The sequence below is a fragment of the Sinohyriopsis cumingii genome, chromosome 3 (assembly GCF_028554795.1).
Source record: "Sinohyriopsis cumingii isolate HCF-2022 chromosome 3, ASM2855479v2, whole genome shotgun sequence".
Taxonomy (NCBI): domain Eukaryota; kingdom Metazoa; phylum Mollusca; class Bivalvia; order Unionida; family Unionidae; genus Sinohyriopsis; species Sinohyriopsis cumingii.
The window spans coordinates 5,387,823-5,405,123 of NC_142963.1; the positions used below are offsets into that span (position 1 = coordinate 5,387,823).

At 36.8% G+C, this 17,301-nt stretch overlaps 1 protein-coding gene across 1 annotated transcript; it reads right to left on the minus strand.

Annotated features, from left to right (window-relative positions):
- Positions 1-5,662: 5,662 nt before the first annotated feature.
- On the minus strand, positions 5,663-9,777 carry LOC149802411 (uncharacterized). The gene is made up of 4 exons (XM_089951281.1): positions 9,657-9,777; positions 8,366-8,486; positions 7,532-7,677; positions 5,663-6,529 (listed from the first exon to the last, which is right to left on the minus strand). Exons 1-4 carry the CDS (start codon positions 9,691-9,693, stop codon positions 6,447-6,449), a joined length of 387 nt encoding a protein of 128 aa, XP_089807407.1. The 5' UTR covers positions 9,694-9,777; the 3' UTR covers positions 5,663-6,446.
- Positions 9,778-17,301: the final 7,524 nt, after the last annotated feature.

Genomic DNA, 17,301 nt, shown 5'->3' on the forward strand with positions numbered 1-17,301 from the left:
AATACAATAGACCGTAATATAATCACCCTCGGGAATCGTTGTATAGCGAAAAGAAACGAAACCCGAGTACATGTATTTAATTAACAACATTTACACCATTCCGTGACATATATATATATATATATATATATATATATATATATATATATATATATATATATATATATATATATATATATATATATATATATATATAACAACAGCTGAATATGGACATTGGAGATTGTATGAGTATAAGGTAAACCGACATAGGTTGACGAATCTGAAAATTCTCTTGCTTCACATCTATAGATATGCGTATCTGAATGCAACTACCATGTTAGTGACCATTTACTTTGGGGCGATTGAGATTCTTCCAATCTTGGTTTACTTGTCTTATTTTACCTCCATGTCACGTTGTACTTTTAAACTAATATAATGGATACAGCAGGCTAATTTTCTATATATCAAAAATGATATTTTGAAAGGTATTTGAGGGGCAGATTTTTTTGAAAAATGATTCAGGTGGCACCAAAAACCCCACACACCGAAAATCCAATGGCCAATTCTTAAGCAGATCGGAGGTTAAAGTGGCAAATAACGTTTGAAAAATATCGGTATGGATTCTTAACGAACAAAAATGAATTTTGTATGTTGAGGCTCAATTCTTCATATGAAGCTAAATGTTCATTTTGTATTGATGATCGGAAGCATGTGTCGCCCAGCTGGTTGATATTAACCTTGTAAATTCTATTGTAACTGAATTGTTAACCTATAACTGATCGGTTTGTTTCTAAATTTATAGAAACTAAAACTGTATTAGTATAATCTATTATGATTCCAGTTTATAAGCTATGCAACAGAAAGAAGCGAAACCAACAAGTTTAGTAAATCAATAAATAATTTACTTCCCTAAGTTACAAAGTGAAAAGTTAAGAAACACAGTATCATGTTTTAAATCCCAATTCATCGGAAATGCCTATCATAAATCAAAAGAATAGAATGTTCAGATAGTAAGAATTCCAATAGTCTTGAATTTACCACAATGATAAGATCCAGAATGTATTTTTATGAGATTTTATAAATCCAAGAGTAGTGTCTGAGTCCAAAAGGTCAATAGGCACTTTGTAATTCTTGTGATTAGTTTAAATAAATAAATAAATACACACAAATTATGTCTGAACATAATTGTAATGATCCCACAGACTATCCTTAAAACAGGAATTAATAATTGTTTACCAAACCACTATTTATACATATTTCAATTAACCAACCAAGCATTCCTACATCTGGCAATGGCTCTGAGCGTTTTGCTGGTGTTACATTGACGAAATTGTATGCTTTGTATTCTTCTACTTTGTAGCTTGGGTTTGATTCCATTCTCAGTTTATTATCTACGTTAAAGAACTTAAATTTTAAAATATAACATCGTGGATTACTGGCGAGACTGCTGTTTCTTTCGCTTGATTTGGTAAAGATTTTGTGTACACTCTACATTTTATTTTTCTTTAATGCTACAATTATTATTTGTTTTATTTTGTCTCTTTTGTGGTTCATGGTTGGGGTTGATTTTGTGGGACAAGTGGGTGTTATTTTTCCACATTTACTCGATAATGGTGTTTCTATAATGATCCGATACATTTTAAAAATTTAGATGACGGGAAACTAGATCATGGTAATTATTAAAATTATTTTTCGCGAGAAATAATAGGATGTCCTTCTTTAGAAACAAATGACACACTCGAGGTAGGATAGAGACGAGTCTAAGTTCAAATGTTTGAAATATATATCTTCGTGTGCCGACCGAGGCCCTTTAACGTTTTCTGTCGACTTCCCTTGAATGACGTATATTGTGCGGATTAGATGTTAGATCTTGACAGACAAGAAAACTATACTGCCTAATGATCGTTTACATCTAAGGACTAATTGCACTCTCATATGATTTTTTTCACCTACATTTACTGTATTTATACAGTGTTGTTTTATTTTGGAAAATCCTATAACTCTAAGACATAATTTTACTGGATAAACATGAAATTCCATAATTACCTTAAATCCGGGGTATATTGATCATATGGTACAGTTCTTTTTTCCCCTTAGTCTGCTGGAGGCGGTCTATGTCCTATCCTTCATTCTTCTAGGGGTACCTTATCCAAGGAGATTTTGTTCTACACCCATACTCCTATTTCGTTTTTAAATTTTCTTGTGAACTTCGACAACAATAGTGACAAAAACCTGGCCTGAATTGTGAGGATACAGACGTCTGTGATTGCAGTGCAATCCGTTTTAACTTGGATCTTGTTATGATTAGGAATGCAATCCGTTTTAAATGGGATCTTGTTGAGATTAGGAATAGAATCCGTTTTAAATGGGGTCATGTTGTGATTAGGAATGCAACTTTCTACGCAGAGATACATTAGGCTAAAGTTCAAAGTTAATACTTACATCATGATCCAACGGAAGTAAAAACATAAGACAAGTCAAAACGCAACATAAACCAAAATAAGTTCGCTAATTATTCTTCAGTTATAAACATCCTCCATTAGGTATCTATAATTTAAACTCGCACCAATGCAGCCTCTTGGGTTCATATCAAAGAACGCAATAAAGCCGCAGTAGTTTTGTTAAAAATATCCACTGGGCTTAAAAATCAATTCAGATAGTAATTGATTTGAATAGAGATTTTACTTTGATCGAGAATAAATTTCAATATCGAACGTTTGCTTGCGAAACAATAAACAGAAACAAAGGTCAACTAAAGGGCAAAACAACAAATCTATCCACTGTGAGACAAATGATTTGGGGGGATTGTGGTGCATATTGTTCCGACAAATCCCATATACATTTTTACCAGATTTCAATCAAATTTGGTATACAGATTGATATTGGTGACACTTAAGGTGAGTTTAATCTGTATGATTCTACGTTATCCATTGTTGAAGCCTGGAAAACATAACGTCATTTTTCTAAGAAACATGTGCATGGGTAAATTCTACTCAGTAGTTGGCTACAAGCTAAATTACATCTTACCTTATCACTCTCGCCGTGCAGGTAATAAACTAAGAGATATCACATGACTTGATTTTTATAGCTGGCATCTACAGGCATTATATTATTGTCGTCGCTAAAAATAATCCTTATTGGATAGACTATTCATATGATACAAGCGTCATTTTAGATCTTATCACAAAGGTACCGGAATTGGGCCTAATAATAACATTGCGGTCTATTGGAATTGTATTATTATTTGTAATTAAAAGGAACTTAATGTACTGCGAATTAAATCCCAAATAATTCAATAATTACAGACACAAGTCCTAATTATTAAAGTTCTAAATAATCTTTAGTGGAAACCCATATTAAATAATTTAACGCTGTAAGTGTTGATGTTCCTGTGGCGGCCCTTGTAGTGGTGATGCACCTACAGTCTTTAGTTGAATCACAATAATAAAATACTAGAATATATCCTTGATTTTACTGTTGCCTAAAAGAAACATTCAATCTGCAAAGTTCCAGATGTTTACAAGATAAAGTCTCAGTTATTATTAGAAGGCTTGTTTATAAAATTATAAAATCAAATGTGGCATATGACAGCTAGCACAGCCATATTTATCGGGGAATTCCAACAACCTAGACCCAGACCTAAATGAATATGTCAAATGCAATTTAGATAAATGATAAGAGACATCTTGGTTTTGATTATGTGCCATATAAATATAAATCAACAGAGATGAGATGTTTTAGAAAGATCGTCGGCATCACATGCAAAGACTGCGTCGCCAAGGAAAACATACGCCAAAGGACCAGACAAGCCATTGTGCTTCACGAAGACCTCCTGAACATGGAAAAACGTAAACTGCAGTGGTATGGTCATGTCTCGTGATCATTAAGACTTGCCAAGATACTCCTGCAAGGCAGTGTACAAAGACAAAGAAAGAGAGGCAGGCAGAGAAAGAGGTGGGAAGATAACATTCGAGAGTGGACAGGCTTGACAATAAGCGACTCAGTGAAAAAGACGGAAAGTCGAGATGAATGGAATAAGCTGGTTGATCGGTCCTTCGCGGTGCTCCAACAGTCTACCAGACTACGGGACTGACTAACTTGGAACCATCGCACCTACACGTGACAACTTTATGCTAAAGTGCGTGTGCGTATTCCTCCTGATGATGAGACCAGAGAAGGTCTATCTGTCATACAGTTAAAACTATTAATGGAAAAACTATGATAGACCCTCAGTCCCACCGACGTGAAACGATAACCGAAGCGGAACAACAGATACGAGCTGAAATTACCAAGAGAACAGTAATGATCTTAAAATACAAAAGTGCGTGTTTTATCGTAGACGCTATTTGTGTCTTGTTGCAGCAACAACTGACAGTCTTGGTGTAACTGGAGTCATGGCCACAACAACCGTCGTAGTTGTACAAATCGATATTATTGCTGGAGTCATTTCAATATAACCTTTGTCTCTGATGGTGCTAGCAAATTAATTTCGATGTGACTGCTTTTACGAGTACGCAACTATTCCGAATTGTTAGCAGCTGTACAGACCAGTCTCAATTGTATCATTGCATTCGACTAGGTGGCAATCGAAGGTAAAATAGTCAGTGCTGTCGAATTTGAGATCGTGCCGGCAGAAATGTAAAATAACACGCAGTTACGAACACAAATAAAAAAACAGCATGTATTTACCAACACAAAAATTGAATAAAAAAACATCTTCACGCAGAGAACTGGATTTCGGTGGAAACAGTAACTGTCATTGTGAGTTGACTGGGCAGTATCCATCGATACCGTATCCAGAAGTAGTATGAAAGGCTAGGTTGGCTATTTTTGGAAACCATTTGGGGACACTGACATCCGGCCGAGACTCTACCTCCCTACGGATGAATCACGTGTGTGCAAAATTAAAATTGATAAATACGCAGCTGTTACATATGGGCTAACTATGTCATTGGGGGAGAGGCTACGTTTGGTGGCAGGGTACAAAGAGGCCTAAAAATGGCGAATGCCCTACTTTCATGCCACTCAAATAACTAGTATGTCTTTTAGATCAGTCTGTGGGGATCCCATTGTTATCAGAGATTAGATGAGTTGTCGAAATCGGATGTAATTCATTGCGTTCTATCTGAACATTCAAGACCGTTATTATTGGAATTTATTCGGAACATTCTATATTCTTGCACTTTGTATAGAACATTGGGATTTTGGAGGGAATATGATATCAATATTGCAAATATCTCTTGAACTTTCACTTTGAATTTAGGGATATAAACTTGTTGTTGATTGTACTTATATTGTTGGTTTCACTTTCTTTGTTGTTATATATTTTAAGACCTTGAGTCGTGACACGTATCAATACAAAAAGGAAACATTTAACACATTTTTACATTTCTAATATAACTTGAAAGGGCTTTAGAAGTGAAATATATCCACAAAACCATTTGAAATGCATATCTGTAATTATACGCTTAACTACACCTCTGGAGAAATTTAAGTTACCGAAAACATGGATATGTACTGACTTAGTTTGTCTGTGAAAATTGTGGATTGAGAAATATTGTTCCTGCTTTCATGTATCTAATAATGTCCACGGATGTTCTGGAAGTCAGGGCCACACCACCTAGGGCCGATTTCAGTAGTCAGAAATACAATTTCAGTTAGTCTTAAATAAAGACTCAGAAAAAATCGTATTTTTTAATTCCAAAATCACAGATTTATTTGAGTAGAAAAATAAGTTAGCACATGTGACAGACAAATTATGTGATATAATGCAACAAGTAGATTGTATCTTTGTAGCTTCACATCTCAAATGATGCATATCAGATCACATTGGAGGGGATACGATCCGAAAATTGTTGTATTTGGCATTGGCGTTCAGTAAGCAATAAACACAGGCAAAATGCAGTTACGTTTTAATTGTCATTTTTTGGGGTAATATCGACAAAATATAAATATTTAACTTTGAATTCTGATTCATACTAAAACTGAGAAGCATGTTTGTGTGCGAGGTGACAACAATATTTTGTCATATTGGGGAATCATATTCGAATTTGTTTGCCAAAGGTCGTTGATACACATTGTCAAACATCAAAGCTTGGTATATCTAGCTAGCAGCCAATCCAGTATTGTAAACTTGTACCCTCAATCTTTGAGTTACTGCCGTTAGCAGGAGAAACCAATTGTCCCATCAGAGAGCTCTTGATGTAACCTGTTAGGTATTCAAGTCTATGAAAAACACTGATGCCAACACGCAAGGACTGTTTCGACTAGTTACGTATGTCAAGGGTCCCTGTAAGACAAAGTGAATAGAAATAAGGTGCGTATGAAATATGTATGTGTGCGTGCGTGTGGGTGTTTTGCATTTGTCTATCTGTCTGTATTATCATAAAGCTCTAGTAAGTCTACATAAACAGTCAACATTATTAAAGGCTGTATGTATAATGTATTCGACGTATTCGCCCATCTCAAAATGGAAATGTTCGGACAAGTAGGGCCGTCAAAAGCCCCACGATGATCACTACTGTCGGCAATGTTTGCTCAGCTGCATCTGAAATATGAAGATTAGGAAGCGCATATACTTGAACTGCTTTGTACGTCTACAAACGCGTGGTGTTAAAAATTTCTTTTTCTCAAAAGATCTAAAAATAAGCATTATAATTTATTTTATTTGGTTTAATTGTGCAAAACATCAGAACGTTAAGCAGCTGCTACGAACGGTATAGCTTGCTTGCTTGATAAGGTTGAGTACAATTGCTACATTAAACAAATTTCAACATTATAAAGACAAGAGTAGAAAATGTATGCCTGCTTTGAAAACAATAACAGAGTCGTAGACCGATAGGCTACAAAATCAGTGGAACAACTACATTTTTGTATTTAGGTCTGGTTGGGGGGACACGCACGGTCATGCATCTCAAATAATTGTAATATTATGGAAATGAGAAAAGGATAGTTTTAGGTTGCTCTTAAGATGTCTATAGAAGTCAGTTGTCAAAGTAGTTGTAAAACATATGAATTGAATGAGGATATATATATATATATATATATATATATATATATATATATATATATATATATATATATATATCAAGGGAAATCTCAGACGAACATAGTAACCTCCTTCAACAACAAGTTAAAATACCCGTTATGACAATGCGTACCAAGTCACAGAGATTTTAATATTTTATTTAATATTAATACTCAGTTCATAGTTATCTAATGTATCCGAAAACTTACAGAAAATATAAAAATAGAGATAAAGTTTGTGGGAGACAAGTTTAAGGATATGTTTGTTTAACTTCGGTGCAAGATAAGATACGTTTTAAGGGTTCTGTTTTTGCCTTTCTTGTCAAATAAACCTAAAGGTTAATAGATGCAGAGCAAATCAATATCAACAATAAACACTGAGAGCAGGACTTTCGAGTGTCATGTTACCAGAAAAGCTACAGGTCTTAGAGCACCCACCCCTAACCCCTTTACTGAATTCTCTTTCAACATAACATATTACTAACTTTGTAAAATATTAAATCGTAAAATATTAGTTACTTACTTTTTGAAATAGGATGGCCGTTGCTAGCACAGTAGTTTTCGAGTTGAGTCAGAGATGAATATGGTATGGACGCTTGATAATGGCTGATAACACCACAGGCTTCTGCCTCTTTAAAAAAACATCTGAGGTAACCCGTGACGTCAGAGCTATAAGTGAGAAAGAGAATTACAAATTGGCTGCAAATAAGATATTTGACGTTTTAGTCCATATTGCATTGCTTTGTTTTTTTAAAGAAAAACAAAAACAGAAACATGTATTTATGTTAATTTTTCGTCATTAATATATTCATTGGTTTATCTCAAATCGATTGTTTAATTATTGGTACTGACAAGATTTTGACCAAAAGGTCCATGACCAAGAAGTTTAATAATGTGTATAAAAGTATGTGAAAATTTCGCGGAAAGGTCTGAAATTGTATCCGGTCATCTACAAAAGGGTAAAAGTGGTACTAAGTGGGGCCATACAAACAGCACCATTGTGATAAAGATGAACTAATATGTGGACTGAAAAACGATGTGAAATAGGGAAGAGATTGTCATCGATATCAAATAAAATAAGAATTGTTACATATATTGCTAGACGATCTAAATATTCTGGTAAATTCCATGTTTTGATATATGTTTACAATAACTTAACACCGCTGTGTAGTCGACTTTAATTGTGTCCAGCGTTTCTTCTTTGAATTCTAAGTGGGTATATTTGCCTCTTTTCAAAACAAAATTACAGCTTGAACATGGTGCAGAACTTTAAATTGCGTGGTAGAAATAAGCAATGACCTTTCTCTTACTCTCGTTTCAAACAAGAGTTAATTTGCAATAACACAAAATTCGATACCTGCAAATTAACTTCTCATAATTTTCAGTTCCATGTGAGGCGATTAAATCAAAATACTTCTGCTGACACTGGCCTAATTTCTGCGTATCGCAGGCATGGGAATAATCTGCTGCCCAAACAGCTGTGAGGAAAAATACAAATGAATTTGTTAAAGATTTAATAACGATATGTTTATGAAGTACTTTTTAGGCACAGATTTCTTTCATTTTTTAACTGAGAATCATAATAAACATGGTTGTGTCAAAGATTTAGCATGATGGTATTATTATTATTATTGGAAATCATATCTATATTTTAAAACCTATAAATCCTTAAATATTTTTTGTTTATAGGAACTTTTCGGGTCCGTTTTTCTCTACATCCTTCGCAAGTGGCCAAAATTTCACTAAAATAAAAGACATCGTCAAAAAATAGTAGTATAATTAGTTTGATTTGAAACAGATCTTCTGATATACAACTAGTTAGGTTAAAAAAGCATCCTTAGAAATTGTGATGTGATGTGAATTGCATTTCAAACGTAGCTTTAACAGTTTTACTGTCATAGCTCTACGATGTCTGTAATGTGGCAGTTTAAAGTGAAGTATAGCACTGGGGCATCATGCAGCAGCCACATTAACCTGACACCAGGCCGACCACTCCTAACACTAACCTCTTAATGCTGAACGCCAAGCAAGGCAACTGTTAATACCATTTTTATAGGTCTTTGGTATGACTCGGCCGGGGATAGAACCCACGACCTACATTTAGGCCACCAGAGTGGTCTTAGAAATTGTAAATATAAATCTGAATATATAAACCAAACGATTTTACGAAATCATTCTAATTGAAACGTATTTGATCCCAACCCAATTTCCTTGTGTGTTTCAAAATTCATAGTGCAGATTCAGTTGAACGTGTTCATTTACAATTGGTAAAAGCTATACAAAAATATAAATTTGTCTTCTTGTAATGTCTCTTTGAATAGGGAATGACCTGTTGCTGCTGAAGTTAAGGCAACCTATAAGTAATACATTGGTTTAAAAAGAAGTTATATTGAATATCGTAAAATGTATAAGTAATAATTTGGCACCATAACTATATTAATATTAATTAAAATATTTGTATCCGAATAATATTCTTTGGAGTGGCGACCAAATAGTAGAAAATTGGAGAGAAAGAAAGATAGTGGGCTAAATTTATAGCAAACGAGAGATGGAGAGAAATCTTTCCTATATCCTTGGTGTTGGACAAAAACATTCACAAGTCTATATCTAGCAGCATATGATCTTGTCAAATGTACATCAGATCTTACCACAAATCAAAACCATTGCATGCAGTGACAGTTTCATCTTTGCCGTTGTGCTCGCAATCCCTTGCGTTCACTTTAAAACACTGATCATCAAGTTAAGTCCTTTTATATTGGCACTTGGAATACTATGAGTCATTTTTCCACGAAAAGAGGAGCAGGTTTTCCATATTTGGTAACGTATTTGCCTATAGGCTAATAATTCTTTTAAAGATCAAAATGATCACATGTCGCTCGAATACGTTTCCGAAAAGTTTTATTTGTATTATAGAGGTAAAGATAGAGATAAAAATATTTTCTATAAAAAATGCGTTCGTGTCATATTCGAGTATAGGCTATACGCGATTGTTCGAACTAATTTCAAATTCGCATGTATTTACCTTTATATTGATATCATGATCTTAGCATACTTCTCTTTTCCTGAAATGCTTTGTAAGAAAAATAATGTCCAATTACATGCATACAGACAGACAGACACGCACACACTTCTGACAAGGTGTTAGATTCCAAAGAGAGTTCAAAACTTACTGAAAACCACATGATGTATAGTATTACCTGTACATAAATAGCACATGGTATTTTAGTATTACCTGTATATGAATAGCACATGGTGTATTAGGATTACCTGTGCCTACATAGCATATGATATTTTAGTATTACCTATATATAAATAGCAATGGAACGTGGCACCATCCAACTACTATAGCGATATTTATTACAAGTGCGAATGTTATCAAGGTGAATATACAAACACATGCAATTATTTCTTAATTACAAAGAGAAGAGAAAATTTAATGGTGTCTTTTTTATAAGGGAGACAAAATAAGAGAAAAGAAGAGAGGGGGACAAATGTTAAATGTTAATAATTAAAAAAAGTCCAAAGTCACTTAAGGAGAGACAGGGGGAGAGAGAGGGAGAACAAGAGAAATAATGTATTTTGCATAACCATTTTAAACGTGTACACTTATATATATGTGCATATATATATATATATATATATATATATATATACAGTTCCAAATGTCTTCACACCTACAATATATAAACAGGAAGAGTATATCTCCATTCACTGGGTCAAAAACTCAAAACAATAGAACTTTGCATCCATGAGACGAAATCTATCCATATATAACCCAGAACATTTATTTTAATTCCATGCTCTAACATGTTGGCTAATTACAACGTAGATAGATTAAAGCAACTTATTTCCTATGCTAATGGGAGCAGTACACTAGTTATGTCCAGCACGGTGTCGTGTACATTCAGTCTCTCAGTAAATAGGATTAGTAATATAACTCTTTCCACAGTCATCGGAACGAAACTTGGACATCACTTGGAGTCAAGAATGTAATTGGAGCTGTCGAGGCACCGTCTCGAGATGGCAGCCTGATAGTTTCCTTTAAAGTGAGTGCTGCAGTAGAGTGTCTTCACGAGATGGTAACTGCCCAGATTCTACGTCCCCTCCATTAACAGAAACCATTGGTCAAGCAGCTTATTCCACATTGGTGTAGCTGCGGTGTATCTGGCACGTGACTTCTTAGATGGTGTCCAGAACTTCTCAGGGAAGTTCTTAACTGCTACATAGAAATTAAAATGCTTTACCAAAGTTCTGACCTCATCATTCATTGTTCTGCCAGTACACTCACATTATCAAACAATAATTTTGGTGTCCAGTCTGATGAACAGTTTACCTTTGATATTCGAACTCCAACTCAGTGCATGTGCATACTAACATAATTTCCAATTTTAATATTAAGAATCATACTGGTGTTGTAAGAAAATATGTTTTTCTCCATACATTTATAGTTTAATTCAATATATGCTGAAAATACATTAAAAGCAATACGCACATGTTTGATAAAGTATAAGCTAAAGACATTTTTTCTTCATCCTGGCTTTTGTTAACATCTCTTTCTATTTCAGTTTAGAGGTAATAGGTCTGGTAAGTTAAGTTTGTTTTCAAGAACGCACACCCATGTCTTTGTCCAACAAATGAGTTACTAATAGTATAAAGGTCAGCTTCCACAGAGCATACCAGCTTAATCTTGAACTTGATCTTGAAGCATTTGAGCTTGCCCCAAACATAATATCCCAGCATGAGTAAAACAAAAGAATCAAGTATGGTACACTGGTTGCAATGCTTTGTTTATACTCACAGCTGAAGAATTTCTGAATACGTATTTTATTCAACTATTTAATAATGATCATGTTGTCACAGTATTTGAGAATCGGACTTCTGAGAATGATTTAAGAACACTTAATTTTGTCCATTTAATTGTTGCCAGCAGGTTGTATTGAGTCTGCTGTAATTATTACGTAAGCAACATATCATAAATGCCGTTCATTGGTGCCACATGATCCTAACATCCTAACGGGTTTGAACCAAATTCTCCTGATATTTAATCGTTAGAAATGAGTGCCTTTTATTTCCAAACAGACCTGTCAAAGAAATCTCACTAGTTGTAATTAACCTATATGTACCTCACAATCAGCAACTTGCATCAAAACAACTTTGAAAAATCCGATTGCTTCGATTCGGCAATCTAACAAACTGACCAAGGCTCAGCCAGGATCGCAAAATCGGCGAATTCCTCATGAGTACAATTAATACAATTGCATCTATGTACACCTTATTTCTCAAAACTGTTTATATTAAATATTTGCTTTATCACTTGTGTGGGAGAAAATGCTAGGATGACCTTGACATTGACTACAAGATGGAAATGACATAAATGATACATAAACTATAGCCACGCATGCAGAAGACGAATGCTCTACATATAAACGCTAATTAAAGGTGTTTATGCATGTATTGTGGCGAGATCAGAGGGTATAAGACTTGCGGAACGTAAAGCACTCACAGCTGAACACGACGACCTGTCGGTAAATTAGCACGCACATAATTATTTTATCCAGACCGCCAATTTTCAATAAAATGGTTGTATCCTTTACCAGTCTCTCAATTTAAAAAAAAATTGCCCCCGAGCAGCAGGGGGGGGGGGGGGGGCGAATCCGACATTTTGTCCAATCGTCATTTTGCTTTATTAATACTTTCTGCACTCAGCGGATCCGGTGTCGTCAGCGCCCGGTAAAAAAAAAAACGACGTCGTTGTCGGTGGGTCGTCCAATCGTCATTTGGTTTAATTAATACTTTCTGCGCGCCGATCCCAGCGTCGTCAGCGTCCGGTAAAAAAGCGCGACGACCGCGTCGATGTCTTTTCCCCCCCTGCTGCTAAGAAGTTATTTACAATGAAAATTATTTACAACTAACCGAATATTTGGTCAAGTCGGATACGATATCGTGTCCGAGGATCATGTAAATTTATCGTTACAAATCCATGTGGGGTCGACTGAGCATGACTAAAAAAGTTTCGAAAACCATTAAAGTCCATGTCACCGCCGCACCATGTCTGCCAAATATTTCGTAGCGTGTGTGTATCAACGCCGTTGAATACAGCAAGAATATTACAGTTGTCTCTGATTACTTTTGGAATCTGAGTGTATCGTTGAGTGACATATATCACGTCGGTGTTTTTATGCCTGCCTCTGGAAAATATCCTAGCTGGGTTTTTTTGATTGTCTAACATAACATCATCGTACACGACTAGATTGTTAACGTCGCCATCAATATCATCAATACCTGGTGCATCACTGATATCTGTAATAAACTCAATAACATTTTTTTCAGCGATCGCTGATGCATTCTCGTTAAAATCTTTCAACACCTCGTAGCATCGTTGATCATCCACGCTAGGGGCGATTAAATACAACTTATCCCACTTCATCCATCTCATTATTAAATTAAGTAATAATTGCGTCTTGCCGGATCCAGATGGTCCGATGATAATCATCCGGATCGAGTTTGGTAACGCTGCAACATGCTTAACTGGTTCTCTTGTTTTAGTCGCCGAAAAATCAATTATATTCATATCTCTATACATAAATTATGGATTTATATTGTGTGAAGTGTAGAGTGCGTACTGGCACAAATGATATGACAACCGTTACAACAAGAAATAACAGATCGGCACTTACTGGTAAGTGTGCACGATGCGGTACAAAGAAATTTAGATTTATTTCTGCTAGACCCGGGGATGCTTTAAAAAAAAGCGAGGAGGTGATATTGCAGCCAAGTTATCAAAACTCCCCGGAACACCGTGGGCAAAGTATCCAGGAGAAAAGCACCTACCAGGATATAGCTACTGTGGCCCCGGAACACGATTAGATATCAGACTCGATGATCAAAATCAGCCCAAACCCGGTGAGTATCCAATAAACGCTATCGATAAGGCGTGTCATGCTCATGATGTTGCTTACTACAAAAGTAGCGATCTGCAACAGCGTCATATCGCGGATGTAAAATTAATTCACGCGTTAAATGCTATTCCTGATAAATCATTCAAAGAAAAATTGGCTTCATGGTTGGTAAAATCGGCTATGAAAGGTAAATTAATGATTGGAAGCGGAGCTTCTCGCGCTGGTAATTGAAAACGCTAGCGTTTATAATAACAACATGGAATCCATCTATTATTCTCCGAGAGGATACTGGAAAGGAAAGGCCGCAATTGGTAAACTCGCAAGCGCTGCAAAGGTAACAAAGGCCGTTGCGGCTAATTGGTTATCCAAACAGGCTATATGGCAAATTTATCTACCACCGCCTAAACAAATCAACTTTTCGCGCTTTGATGTCAGCGTACCTAATGAAGTTCATCAGGCTGATATACTATTTCTGCCGCATGACAACGGTTACAAATACGCGCTAACCGTAGTTGATGTTGCGAGTCGATACAAACAAGCGGAGCCGTTAAAAACAAAGTCAGCAACTGAAGTAGCCAATGCGTTTGAGCGGATTTACCGAAGGGGTCCTCTGCGCTGGCCAAATCTATTACAAGTTGATCCTGGCAATGAATTTCGCGGCGCTGTTTTATCAACGCTGAAACATCATAGCGTCGCGATACGACGAGGTCATACTGCGCTACATCGTGATCAGACAATTGTTGAACGATTCAATCGGACTCTTGCTGAACGGTTATTTGGATATCAATACGCGAAAGAATTCATCCAGGAAAAACGATCTCGTGAATGGGTTAAAAGATTACCAGGCGTAATTGCCGCGTTAAATAACGAGATTACCCGAGCAATCAACATGAAGCCCACCGACGCGATTAAAAAAAAGTATATACCCGGAAGATCAAAAATAGATAGCGTTTCCAAGCCGATTCTCGGCGATGTCACTGTTAGATATCTGTATGAACCAGGAGAGCTTGAAGGCGGTAAAAAAAGAGCTACTGATCCTATTTGGAGTGTTACCACACATAACATATCAACGATAACACGATCAACTGGTAGACCACCGATCTATAGACTGGATTCAACTGCTCCTCAGCGCGGATTTACTCGCGAGCAACTACAAGTGATACCTGACGATACTCAATTACCCCCACGTGGCCTTAACTAGCGCCGTTGCGTCTATTGCACTCAAGACAAGTTAACCTCACATTACCACAGATATGACCGAGACTGTTATCGATCCTGTCCACGGTAAATTGGCGAGCGTCTTTATCCGAATAACGCCAGCGCATTACACAATTGCAACTAGCGCAGTGATTATTCTGTTGTTGTCGTAACGCAATTATTAATTCGGCATCAATATCAAAACGCCGCTGTTTTTTTTTTTATCCTGTTGGCGGTAACCCGAGAGTTTTCTATCAATGACGCTAGCATCAATAATGTCATCGTTGTCACTGGCTTCGTCAATAACAATTCTTCGAAGCTGATTTATCCTCCGTACTCTGGACACTGCAAGATAGACTAGATTTGACCATTCGATGCGATTATCAACCATCCAAATAATTGTATCCGTGATAGTTAATCCCTGCGAGGAATGTATTGTCGTTGCGTATCCTAGCGTCCACGGGGATTATTAAGCACGTAGCGCGTCCTCGACGACGCTGATATCAACGAGCACGATATCATTCAGCACAAGAATTTGTTTTTTTGTCCCTGACGCTGTCGGGCCCGGGATTTCAACTTCAATGTTCTGTCGCCGTGTGTCCGCGGGTCTATAACATAACGGCACTGGACGCGTTGGAAACTTTTCCTTATGCAACGCAAACAACTTCCGCTGAAGTGTGTCTCTGACTATCTTTCTACTCGCTACAATTAAATCGTTTGGTCTCCATGTTTCCCAGAATTCATTTAACGGCGTTTCCGGAATCACCTCGCGGATTATTTCACATTGAACTCTATCCGGCTGTAATCTGATTAATTTTTTAACCTCGCACAGTTGTTCATCAAGTGCTCGGTAATCAGTATCGGTTTCTTCATAATAGTCCACAAAACCCTTTAACCAATCATGTGGACCCTCGCCGACAAATGGTGGTGGTTGGCCATGATCTCCGCACATTATCACCGCTGTATTCGCGCGCAGCAACCACTCAAGAAACATTTGTAAAACATCTAACGAAACAGTACATATCTCATCCCAGATGATAACCTCAGGAATAAATTTTTCCCCATTCGATCAGGAGTCCACTCACCGCCGCTGTATCGAAAAAAGCTGTGATAAGTAACGGCGTCAACATTTCGTTGTTTTATCTCTCGCGCTAGTCTATGGGTCGGTGTAAGCACGATTATACTTGACCGCGTTCGAAATAATTCAATTGCCCGAGTCGTCTTTCCTGACCCGCCACAGCCGCTTAAATAAACTGTTTTATATCTACAAATTGGATCAGAACACGGTGGTGCATTAGACCATTCTGATAGATTATCACCGCGTAAGTAATTATTTTCAACGGTGACATCTGCTGACGGGGAATAATCGCGTCGTATTTCATTTTTAATTCTCCATATACCCCAACTCTCGTCCGGACTAGTAAACTCGGCTATGTTTCCCTTATACTTTACGTCTATGTAAAATGAATCAATCGCAACTCTAACCGCGGTGTCGGGGAATCTATTTATCATCGAGAATAAATTGATAGCGGCGTAACCCAGCATAGACGCCCTCAAATGTGGATATGCCGGGCTGTCTCCATCGCTGTAGGTAACAACTGTACCCAACTTTGTTCCATTGGACAGCAGAGCTGTTTTGCAGTTCACGTATCTATTTTTTGCCACTGCGTCCTTGATAACGAAATCATATTCTGCGTCATCTATAATCAGCCGTGAGCAATATCGTTTGTAGTCGCAGTTTTTTCCACCTTGTGTGAACTTACCAATTATTCTTCTACCGAGATCTTTTGCCTCGCAGTTTCGTTGGTTGAATATCTTTTTGGACCATTCGATGATTTCCTCGTCGGCATCAATGTGTTTTCTGGACTCGTCAATTATGCTATCAAGACGTTCCGGTTCTGGTAACCACACATTGGTTTGTTTCCGATATGATATAATCGCATCACTGACAATCAACGATACAAGCATGCTACAATCAATCATATACCGTAACAGCGCTATTGGCAACCATCTCTTTTCAGCCATGTGTCTACCGATCCAAATATAACAACAGCGATGAAGTCCTGCTGCGAATTCAAATGATACTATGCGAGCGAATCCGGTTAAATCAAAATCAGGCAGTGGTCCATTAATAGCAACACGAGTCATTTCATGTCTGGGGTGTCCAAATCGTTTAAAGTACTCAGCGGCGGATCCA